The following is an 11,022-nucleotide window of genomic DNA, read 5'->3' on the forward strand; positions in this document are numbered from 1 at the left end:
TAAAAGTTATAGAGTTTAACGTATAGATCTATATGTTTTAGGAAATGATTGCATGATACTATAACACTAGTATACAGTTACATCTTATTGATGCTTCGCTGTTTTGGTGGGTGTACTTTGCCTCTGTGTACTTCGTCGAACTAAGAGCGTGGGCGTACCTGACGCTAGCGCAGAGCCGCGGCCAAGGTGACGTTTGTTGCCCCGCCACCCCTCCACGTCTTCAACTGTTTTTCTAACCGCCATCACCATCGCCACGTCGCGACACCCGTGACACTATTCACACCAAGATAATCCAACATGGCGTCTGCTACCGCTGCCGATATTCAGGGACCTTCTCACCCGAACCCAGAAGGGCTCAACACGTCCGCAAGCACGCAATTCCCTCCCATCAATATCGGCACACGCAACTCGGTTCTTGCCCAAATCCAAGCGCGTGCGGTTGAAAGAAGCCTAAAGGAAGCAAATCCCCAGAGGACCTACAATATATGCCCTGTAGTGGTTCAAGGTGACAGGGACAAGATCACGCCTTTGCAACAGCTGAGCCAAGGTGAAAATGCAAAAAGTTTGTGGACCGGAGAGTTGGAGAGCATGTTGGAGTCGGGCGATCTGGACATAATTGTACACTGTCTAAAGGGTATATGGGCCCATATCTAGGATTAATCTAGAGTTGAGCTGACGGGACCTAAATAGACATGCCTACTCAGCTACCGGAACACCTCGAACTCGGCGCCATTCTCGAACGTGAAGATCCTCGCGATGCCCTGATTATCTCCCCCCGCCTACCCAAAGAAACCACACTTGCCACACTGCCTCAAGGCGCCACCATCGGAACGTCGTCTGTACGACGAGCTGCGACACTACGAATGCTATACCCACACTTGAAATTTGCCGATTTGAGAGGAAACGTTGGTACAAGGTTAGGTAAGCTCGACGCCGAAGATTCGCCGTACTCAGCTATCATCTTAGCTGCTGCTGGTTTGAAACGCATGGGTCTTGACAACCGCATCACACAATATCTGAGTGGCAGCAATGGCGGTATGCTGCATGCCGTCGGTCAGGGTGCTTTGGGCATTGAAATCAGAAAAAATGACAAGGCCATGAAGGAGCTTTTGAGCACTATCCGATGCGAACGGACAACGAGAGCGTGCTCAGCTGAGCGGACACTATTGAGGACCCTAGAAGGGGGCTGCAGCGTACCCATTGGTGTTGAGACATCATGGAGAGGAGGAAAAGGCTTGGCCGTTGGTACACAGCCAGCAAAAGACTATGACAAACATGGAAATGCCATGGAAGAGGAGGAGCCAAATATTGATGAGCAAGAGCTGGTGTTGAAGGCTTTGGTGGTCAGCGTCGATGGCAAAGAATCCGTCACATCCGAGGCCGCCCGAAAAGTTCGCAATGTGGAAGAGGCCGAAGAAATGGGAAGGGAAGTTGCCAAGGCGCTTATCGAAAAGGGTGCGGATAAAATCTTGCAAAAGATCAGTGTAGAGAAGCAGTGGGCAGCCAAGAAGCAGCTTGAAGAATTGAAGGCAAAGTCTGCCAGCTCTTAGATTTCGACTTGGTTGATCAGGAATTGAAGAGAATATTCACAGGATATTGACAGTGCATACGACCAATGAATGATGCTGGCCACGAAGTTCCCAAACAATACAATACTTGAATCTTAGATTATGCAAACACCATGACTGCATACTGAGAGACCTTATATATATTGGAGCCCCTGATAGCTTCAGAATACGGAAGGCAGAAACTATACAGTACTGCGAGTCCAACAAGTTATAGTATCAATCTCAACAAAAGAGACAATTTACCTAATCACCAACTCAACCCCCCCTTTCCCCAGCGCAAAAAAAAGGATTCAAAATGTGTGAACGGCACTGGACCCAATACCTCCATTGCAACCACGAACACCTACCCATGAGACACACCTATCGCTGTCGCCGCGTCGATGCCGATGCGCGCCCAGAGTCGTGTCCCGTGTTCAAGAAAGTAAGGAGGAAGATCAAGTTTCCAGACATGTGTGATGATTGTAGGAATGCAGGAATTGAGGCGGATGAGGGGTATAAGGCTGGGAGGTATGGGTAGGAGGGGGGAGGGGGACGGGGGATGAGATGTGGGATAGTATATGAGACGAGAAGTATGTAAAATTAAAGATTTTTATCCGTAACACACAGAAATAAGAAAGAGATTTAGTTTCCAGGCAGACTGAACTGAGTTGATGAAAAGTTCATAATTTGCCAACCATGTATCAAACTGTGTAGGTGTTGATATTATGAGAGGCGCAGAAGGGTAGAGTCTTTGATATACATACCTTGTTTCGGCAGAACGGTGCTGCTTTCCAGGTTCATTGTCACCATCTGGAACTATTTCTTCAAAATGATTTCGGTTAAATAGGCTCTGATGGATGCCATGTAGCACTGTGGGGAGATTCTATTGTGTACATTGCCAATGCAGGCTATGTTGACTGCACCGCTAACTCAGGTGGGAAAATTAAGGAAGTCACTTATCTCGATTCAGCAGGAGTAGAAACGCAGAAAAGATCACAGTGGTTGGGCACTGATATCCTTATTCCTGGCGGATACCGGTGGTGGTGTGCCATCATTTTGGGTGAGTGTGGTGAAGGGGTGTGTTACCAGGCTTGAGTAAGGGTGTACAGCCATGACCGTCGAGTTGGATTAGGTGGCCTGGCAACCTGGTACTGTGCGGTTGCATTTTGGATCGACGTACCCTAGCTCGCCGCCTTCTGCGGACATAGCGGGTGCACTGGGCAGCGGCCTGAAGTTCCGCGCAAGCCTCCTCCATAGGTTGCTTGATCGATGACGGGACATCCCGAATCCGTGTTCGTTCTTTTTCAAAGACACGAGATAGTTTCTTTTGTTGGTCTCGTGCTGTTATGCAGTTGTGCATCGTCGCGTTGAGCAAGGTTGCACTCTGGACAACATTGACTAGTTGTATCTTCTGCAAATTGGTAATGACTGACTTGTTCATAGATATCTTTGTGGACACATGACCGCTTCTACGAAAAGCTATATCTGAGTACGTGTTACCTATTGAGGTGGAATAGCAGGCATGGCCCGTGAGCTATCATTTGTTTTTGTAGGCGTCCTGGTGCTACGATCAACCTCCTCTGATCAACAGTCTTTGCGCCGACAAAACTGCAATTAGGCTACGTATTGTAATTTATTAGTCATATGCTATAATGCATAGGCTATACAGCATAAAATGCCGCGGATAACCGGCAACAGGTAAGAAGTTTATTTTTGAAGACGTAGTATGGACAGTTCCTTGGAATATCATTGTCTTGACTAAGAATGAAGTACCAAAGCTTTTGATAAAATCTACGTATATTTCTTCACACAAGATGATAACCGACTTGAATTAGCGAAATGTCTTGGAATGTTGCCAGGTTGGAGTTTTGTAGGCTGCACGATACGGTGCCGAGCCATAAATAATATTAGGAAAACCAGTTAGTACCTGCTTTGACCAACCGAAGATGATACAAATAATCCCTTCTTCTCGATGTGAAGCTATGCCCCCTGATAGATTTCTGGATATAGGAAAATAGTCTCTTCATCCCTTAGTTGAGCAATAATACGGACCCAAGGGCTATGACAGCGCTATGGCCATAGCTTGACCTTTTCTTATTATGTTGTGTAACCTGATCGGGGCTCTTGCTTCGAAAAATGAAACTACTTGAATCTTGCCAGTATCGGGTGCAGGTGCCGAAAAGTAGATCAGTGCCTCGTCCCCCTTGCTCACAAGCTTTATGTCAGCGAGAGAAAGTAGAATCGTAGTGAATCATTGGACCCACTGCAATCGTTTTATGGCTAACAGTAAGGATGAGTAGTACCACGCTGAATGCTAAAAACCTCATCTGCCCACTATTATGGTATTCACATCAGGGATATACTGTCTGGATACGCTGATTCGCTGCGTAAAGTATAGTGGATTGAAAGAAAGAATCGCAGTTGATAGTGATTATCGGCGAGCATAGCACGCTAGTGTAAAGCGTGTGCCATGACGACGCTGCATAACAAATACCACTGTGGATTGAGACAGACGGCAAAAGCCGTGTATTATATTCTGGGAGCAAATACAAGAAACTTCTGAATTGAAATTTCATGTATACGAGATCGGGCTAGAAAATATCTGACTACAGCAATAGACCATGATTCCCGAAGAGAAAATTTTGGACATGATGCACGGAGAACAGAATCTGATCTTCCTCCACTTATCCCAAACGAGGTTTACCGTACAACCACTACTATTCCGGAAACTACCGCAAAGCGCTGTTTTAATACCACCACGGGCCAAACTCAGTGTGGTTCATGTTTACTTTGTCCATTAGTCTACCGAATTTTCTGGGTCTAGTGCTTAGTCGAGTGTATCTTGGCAATGTCCGCCCCCCAATCTTTGTACTGCTCCAATAGCTTAGAATCTTCATGATGTTCTGATGAGTCCCTATACTCCACCTGCGCTTGCATTGAGAGCGAAGTGATAACCGCGAATCGTAATAAATCCTTTTCTGTAGTACCAGGTGTTGCGTGTATCCGGTCTGCTCAGCTCCACTCCATCCTTCGAATCGACCTCATCAAAGGCTCAAAATACTATCGACCTTTTCATTAAAAGTGCTCAATCAGCCATCTGAATCAGGGACATCTTTTGTCGAAAAAGACAGTATCAATGACGATGTTCCCAGAGATCTCCAAGAATGATGCTGACGTGTGTACTGACCATTTGCTAAGATCTTGGAGCATCTGATCGACGGCACCCATCTCCCTTCGTTTTTCTTCCGTACTTTTGAGTAACTTGTGTTCAGAGATCATGGGGTCGCAACAGTCATCAGCCAGCGCATGATGATCCATCAAACTACTCGAGATAATCTACAGTACAATCGCCTGGAGAGGTTGTATGACATCGGGAAAATGGAAATATCCAGCCCTAAGAAGCTCTTTCAGGTTTGTATCCTTACACTATCTCGATCATCTACAGATCTCGATGATAATCTAGCGCATCCACCGGCACTTCACACGTAGAGGAGGGTATCGTGTCTCCTCTATGATCGAAAGAAAAGAAAGAGAGACAAATACCTAAACCTATAAACTCTCCCGGTTAAGTGCTCCCAGAATGTCGAAACAACCCACACTTCCAACCAAAATCTTGAAGCCAGATCAATCCTCGCAGCAATGGCTGCCCTCCTCCAATTCCACGCCATCCGCGCGAAAACAAAAGAACAACTCCGAACCCTCAACCTAACCTCCACCCCTCCACCCATCAAACCCCGCCTAAGCCCCTACGAACCCCCCTTCGAACGCGACCCAAAAGTCTTCCCGCAAGATGAAGAATCCCACGACCCAGACACCAGCACCTCCCCTTACACAAACCTCCCAGGCATCTCCCTTCAACCCACCCAAACCGGATCATCCTTCTACCTCGTGTCCTGGGACTCCACCTCCGACCCCACAAACCCACGCAACTGGTCCCTTTCCAAACGCCTAAAGATTCTTTTCTTGCTCGACCTCATCGCCGCAATCGTAACAACAGCAAGTTCCATCGAAGCCCCCGTCGCTCCCCAAAGCGCCGCTTTCTTCGGCGCTTCAGAATCCGTACACGCGTTTTGTAGCACGGGAATTTATCTCATGGGGTTCGGTCTCGGCTCGCTGGTCGCGGCGCCGGCGTCCGAGATACTGGGGCGGTACAAGGTGTATCTGTACTCACTGGTCACATGCGAGTGCTGGCTCATCGGTGCGGCGCTTGCGCCGAATCTTGCTTCGTTGGCGATATTCCGGTTCTTGGCTGGTTGTTTTGCGTCTGCGCCGATGACCGTGGCGGGGGGGAGTATGAGTGATTTGTGGTCTACGCGGGAAATGACGTGGACGTTTCCTTTGTTTGGGGCTATTTGTTTTGGGGGCCCGGTGCTGGGGCCTTTGATTGCGAGTTATATTGGGGAGAGCGAGGTGGTGAGTTGGCGGTGGGCCGAGTGGATGATTGTGGTTTTAACGGGGATTTGTATAGTGGTTGTTGCGGTGGCGATGGAGGAGACGTATCCGCCGCAGCTGCTGAAGTTGAAGGCGAAGCAGTTGAGGAAGTTGACGGGGGAGAAAAGGTTTAAGACGGCGAAGGAGGATGAGGATGAGGGGCTAGGAAGCAAGCTCAAGAAGAACTTTACACGGCCGTTTCGTCTGGCGCTCGAGCCGATTGTCGTCTTGCTCACGTTCTACAACACGCTCGTGTATGTGGTGTTGTTCACATTCCTCGTGGGTTACCCATACACATTCCAAAAGACTTACGGAATGAGTCAGGGGCTCAAGAACTTGTGCTTCCTTGGTTTATTGGTCGGCATCCTGCTATCGGCAGCTCTCATTCCCTTTATTTGGACAAGAACAGAGCGGCTATGCTGCGAGAAAGGAGATGACGGGTCGGGGAAATCGATTCCCCAGGAGTCGCGACTGATGTTTGCGATGTTTGGGGCGCCATGCTTACCGATCGGGCTCTTCTGGATGGGCTGGACAAGCTATGTAAGAGTAGAGCTAGATGAACTTCTTTATCGGTTTATTGACGTAAAGCAGGAAAGTATATCAGTTTGGTCACCACTTGTCGCCTCGGTCGTCATCGGTTTCGGTACGGTATGCATATTTATGAGTTCTTACCTGTACATCATCGACAGTTACCAGATGTACGCTGCATCTGCACTGAGTTTTCAAACTACGGTACGCTATGTCATAGCCAGTGTCATGTAAGTTCCCAGTTCTGGATGTTCCCCGGGGGCTCTTCATGAGACTGACTAAAAGTAGGACAATTGGTGGTACAACAATGTACAGGGATATTGGAACGCACTGGACGCTGACTGTGCTTGGGTGTATCGCCATAATTGTTACTCCTGTTCCATATGTCCTATACCGCTACGGTCCAATCATTCGCGGGAAGAGTCAATTTGCTGTTAGATAGTTGCGACACCAAGTATCAGTAAACACGAAAGTAGTGCTACATGTTAGATCAAACAAATTTCATAGTTGGCTGTCAGTCTTCCATTCGTGACATTGATGATTGCAGAGGGGTGGACGCTGGGCCGAAGCAATATCTGAAGATCGCAATTACAGCAACAACAGTAACATTCTAGATTGAATCATCCATGAAGGCCGCTGAAAGAAGGTGCAAGAAATCAGGAAAAGTACTCCTGATTATAGTAATGTGTATGTAGAAATTTTGTTGATCTCAGGATACAACAGACTATGTTACAACTAGAAATGACCGTGGGTATCGTAAGGAGAGCGAATGCGCTTGAAAAACGACATAGAAAAGGCTCCTGAATGTCTCTGATAAAAAACTTATTGCTGTGGTTTGTATACCATGCTGCCACTCCTTGTATAAACATCAGTGCTTGCTGGTCCAGCCCACCGCCGGCTCGCTTCTTCCCTACCCTTTACTTCCCTCTCATTTTGTACAACAACGCAGCAGCAACAGCAACATCCTCTTAGCAAATCGCTGCCAAGACTACCCTTGATCTTGTATGCTCTTCGGATGCGAGTCCGCTGTAGCATTGGAAACAGCCACCATAAACCGCACGACAGACCCATTACGATGCAGTGTCCATTAGTGGTGCTGTGACCCAACATATCTGTCGGATCGTTCTTTGCAGATTTTTGAGAGAGGCGATACGAGGTTCTTCCGTAGACGATGCAGGGGCAGAAAAGACCGGTAAAGCATGTCGCCGGTTCTGGACTGCATGCGCAAAGGCCGTTTGACCATTCGTGAGAGCTTTCAGACTCCATATTTGGATGCGAAATCTGACCCGGTTGATGTGCAGCAAAGTCCAGGCCGTTGGGGCCGTGGGCAGCATCCGGAGAGAAGACGGCATGCATATTGTTGGTTTGGCTTGTTACGAAGCCATGAGGCGAATATGGCTCGTGCGCATATGATGCTTGATTTGTAGGCGAAGTAGCAACCTGCCGTGATTGCTCTTTGTGCATGGAGTTGGCTGAAATGGGGGTTATGGGTGCTTTTTGTGGTAGCGGTGACGTCTGATGGGTTCCTGATGGTGGGGTAGGTGGAATGGTAGGCATAGTGTGCACACGTACGTTTGTGTTGATGGGCGATAGGTTGCTTAGTTGCCGTGCGTGTCTGCTCTGCTGTGTATTTGCCTGTGGGGCTTCATGGACAGGTTGCGGATGTGGTATTGGCGATACAGGAGAGTATTGTTGAGTTTGTGGATATGAAGAATGCTGAGGCGACACAGGCGACACAGGAGGCCGTACTTGATGCACGTGAGAGGGCTGCATGTCAGCCGCACGAGATTGGGGCGGAACAACCGGAATTTGCGCATCGAGCATCGACTGAGGGCGCGGGTCGATTGGTGTGTACCCCACCGGTGACGTCGGAAGAGATATGGGCATAGAATGTGGCATTGGAGGGTCGCTTGGAGAGGATGTGTACACGAATGCGCGCATCTCTGCCGGTGTCTGGGCGTAAGAGAAATGACGTGACGCATCTGTGTCGACACGTTGCTGGGGCTCTTGCTGGTGTTGTTGCGGTAGCGGTTGCGGCTGATGATGCTGATGTTGATGCTGATATTGCTGCTGCTGCTGCTGCTGTTGCGGCGGTTGCTGATACTGCTGATACTGCTGTTGTGCTTGGTACTGCTGCGTCGCAAGCTGCTGAGGCTGATGTTGTGGAGCTTGCTGCTGTCGCTCTTGATAGGGTGGAACCTCGTCGTCCAAGGGCTGCTGCCATGAGAAGCGGGTGTGCTGTCGTGAAGTCATCTGAGGCTGAGCTTCCTCACCCCGTCCGTAATTCCTGGGGTCCATGTTGTGCAGACAAGCTAAAACGAGCCGCTTCTAAACCTGGTGGAATGGTAGGTGAACGGGTAATGAGGTATGTCGATGTTGTATCTCAAGATGCCATTGATTTCAGGTGAAGTGAGCAGATAGGACTTATGGGATAGCTGGCTATAAACTCTTAGAGCGTGGGATGTGGAACATGATCAAGCTGGGGGCAAGGAGGCCTGATATTGGGGCCAGGGGTCTGTACATCGAGTCCAGAGCTGCACAAGTACCAGCCCGAGCAAAAGGCCGCCCTGAAATGGAGCTGCCTCGCGCTCTGGTTGGTTCTTGGCCGTGCCTCATGTCGTAGGCGGGTGGCATTGCGAAATCAGATTCGCAGAGCTCCCGCCGTAAGATGGACCTCTTTTTAGACGTGCAGTTGAGGCGCAGACGTGGCCAATTGGAGATAGAGTTGACGTGTGACAAGGTTGTGGAGCGAGATGGTCGGCGCTTGCGGGTGTCTCGGCTCCACTACGCCCGGCCAATCAGCGATTCGCCTCGTCCACCTCGCGCCTTTGCGGACCGCTGTGGGGTGGCTCTGACCCAGGCACCTTGACGCAACTGGAGAGCGTTGTTGGCATTATCCCGGGCCAAACAAACTCACGCACAGCCTCAGTGGCGGCGATAAGTACATGTTTGAGTCAGTCTTCATCCTCTCAACACGGTTATTTGAGGCCTAAAACTGCCGCTCACAACGACCCGCTTCACTTAGATACGTACACCTTCACTGCATGTCTGCACTGACACGAGTCATTTCGCGGAAAGATGCCGAGCAAGCTTCCTTTTCATCTGCTCCTCGGTCGGTACATGTTTGGAAAGACAAGAGTAAGTATTGATGTAATTGGTTGATTTAATAACACACATTATACAAGGGAGACGACATGGACGGTCGCCTCGAAGCTTCTCAGGCAATCCAGATGCAGAGGATATGAAGATGCATCATGCTTATGCGTCCTTGTCGACCTTGGTGTTACCACGCTCCTCCTTGTTTTCCGCGCCAGGACGATCGGTAGAGACGGTTCCTTGGAGCTTAGCGGTTTCAGCAACGCCCTCACCCTTCTTGCTCTTCTCAGGGTGCTCGGAAATGTGCGAAGTGTGTTCGGTGTTGTCGTTGGACAAGCCTTTTTGCTTGCCAGAGGTCTCGTTGGTGCTCTTGGTCTCCTCTTTACGGGGGTCGGCCTATACGCGTTAGCATAGACAGTCTCTTTTCGGTCTTGGGTCTACCAACCTTGTCAGACTCATCGGGAGACTGCTTGTCCTTTTCCTCACTGTTCTCCTTGGTGGGCTTGGAAGGGTCCTGGTGCTCGCTCTTTGGCTTTTCCTCAGACTTATCCTTGGACTCCTTCTTGGACTCCTTCTTAGGCTCTTCCTTGGGCTCCTCCTTGGGCTTCTCGTCTGCCTTCTTTACGGTCGAATCGGTACCATGCTTGGGGGCATCTCCTTCGCCGTGGGGTTCACCGAGAGGGTGGTGTTCGGCGCCGTGGTCTGTATCTTGGTTGATGACAATGTATAGACCGACAGCAGTGCCGATGACAGCTGCGCCTATCCTTGAGGATTGTGTTAGCATGTGCTCGGCGAGGAAAGAAGTGCTCAAGAGGTATGTGTATGTCCTCCTTGCCAAGAGCTGTGCCGGCTCTTCGGACACAACAAAAAGGAACCCATCGCAGTTGAGCTTGCTCCATCGAGACTGTGTCTACAACTGATGTACATTCGTCTGGATAATAATAGCAAGAGATTTTCGACATACCATGGGGCGTCACTGCTCTTGGTCTCACCATGTGAGCCATGGCCGCTGGCGTAGGTTCTGCGCTGCACAGCTCGTTGCCATGGCTGGAGCTCGGCGGCGCGGATATACCTGGTCGGGCGCGCAATTCGTGCAAAAGAGGAAGCGCGGGATGCGGAAGTTCTTAAGAAGGACATGATGAAGCTTAGGCAGGCTAATTAAAGCTCGCGACGGGCAATTGATAAGAGAATCGCAGTTATGATGCGCGTAGAGTAAAGATCAGGTCATGAAGGCGAGAATTAATGGGTACGTCACTCGAGTGCGTCTAGCCCTACCGGCTCTAGTTGGTCACGTGCATGTGCGGCAGAGCTTACCAGGCCGGACATTGCGCCATCGCGACAGGTGACTTCGTTTTGTAAAGAAACACGGGGCTCGAGCTGACTAGTTGTCGCGTAAATCGTTTTTTGTAGCACTGTCATG

General features: G+C 49.5%; 4 protein-coding genes across 4 annotated transcripts; 2 read left to right on the top strand and 2 right to left on the bottom strand.

Moving 5' to 3' along the window:
- Window positions 1–297: 297 nt before the first annotated feature.
- COCSADRAFT_87725 (uncharacterized protein) lies at window positions 298–1,550 on the top strand (the record flags this gene model as incomplete). The annotated part of the gene is made up of 2 exons (XM_007701478.1): window positions 298–634; window positions 691–1,550. 2 exons carry the CDS (start codon window positions 298–300, stop codon window positions 1,548–1,550), a joined length of 1,197 nt encoding a protein of 398 aa, XP_007699668.1.
- A 3,636-nt stretch (window positions 1,551–5,186) lies between these two features.
- COCSADRAFT_160177 (uncharacterized protein) lies at window positions 5,187–6,948 on the top strand (the record flags this gene model as incomplete). Its single annotated transcript, XM_007701479.1, has 3 exons — window positions 5,187–6,518; window positions 6,570–6,736; window positions 6,795–6,948. 3 exons carry the CDS (start codon window positions 5,187–5,189, stop codon window positions 6,946–6,948), a joined length of 1,653 nt encoding a protein of 550 aa, XP_007699669.1.
- A 66-nt stretch (window positions 6,949–7,014) lies between these two features.
- COCSADRAFT_36538 (uncharacterized protein) lies at window positions 7,015–9,012 on the bottom strand. Its single transcript, XM_007700999.1, has one exon. The coding sequence runs from the start codon at window positions 8,802–8,804 to the stop codon at window positions 7,329–7,331; it is 1,476 nt and encodes a 491-aa protein (XP_007699189.1). The 5' UTR covers window positions 8,805–9,012; the 3' UTR covers window positions 7,015–7,328.
- A 491-nt stretch (window positions 9,013–9,503) lies between these two features.
- COCSADRAFT_36539 (uncharacterized protein) lies at window positions 9,504–10,807 on the bottom strand. The gene is made up of 3 exons (XM_007701000.1): window positions 10,567–10,807; window positions 10,048–10,366; window positions 9,504–9,998 (listed from the first exon to the last, which is right to left on the bottom strand). Exons 1-3 carry the CDS (start codon window positions 10,737–10,739, stop codon window positions 9,765–9,767), a joined length of 726 nt encoding a protein of 241 aa, XP_007699190.1. The 5' UTR covers window positions 10,740–10,807; the 3' UTR covers window positions 9,504–9,764.
- Window positions 10,808–11,022: the final 215 nt, after the last annotated feature.

Source organism: Bipolaris sorokiniana, assembly GCF_000338995.1.
Source record: "Bipolaris sorokiniana ND90Pr unplaced genomic scaffold COCSAscaffold_6, whole genome shotgun sequence".
Taxonomy (NCBI): Eukaryota; Fungi; Ascomycota; class Dothideomycetes; order Pleosporales; family Pleosporaceae; genus Bipolaris; species Bipolaris sorokiniana.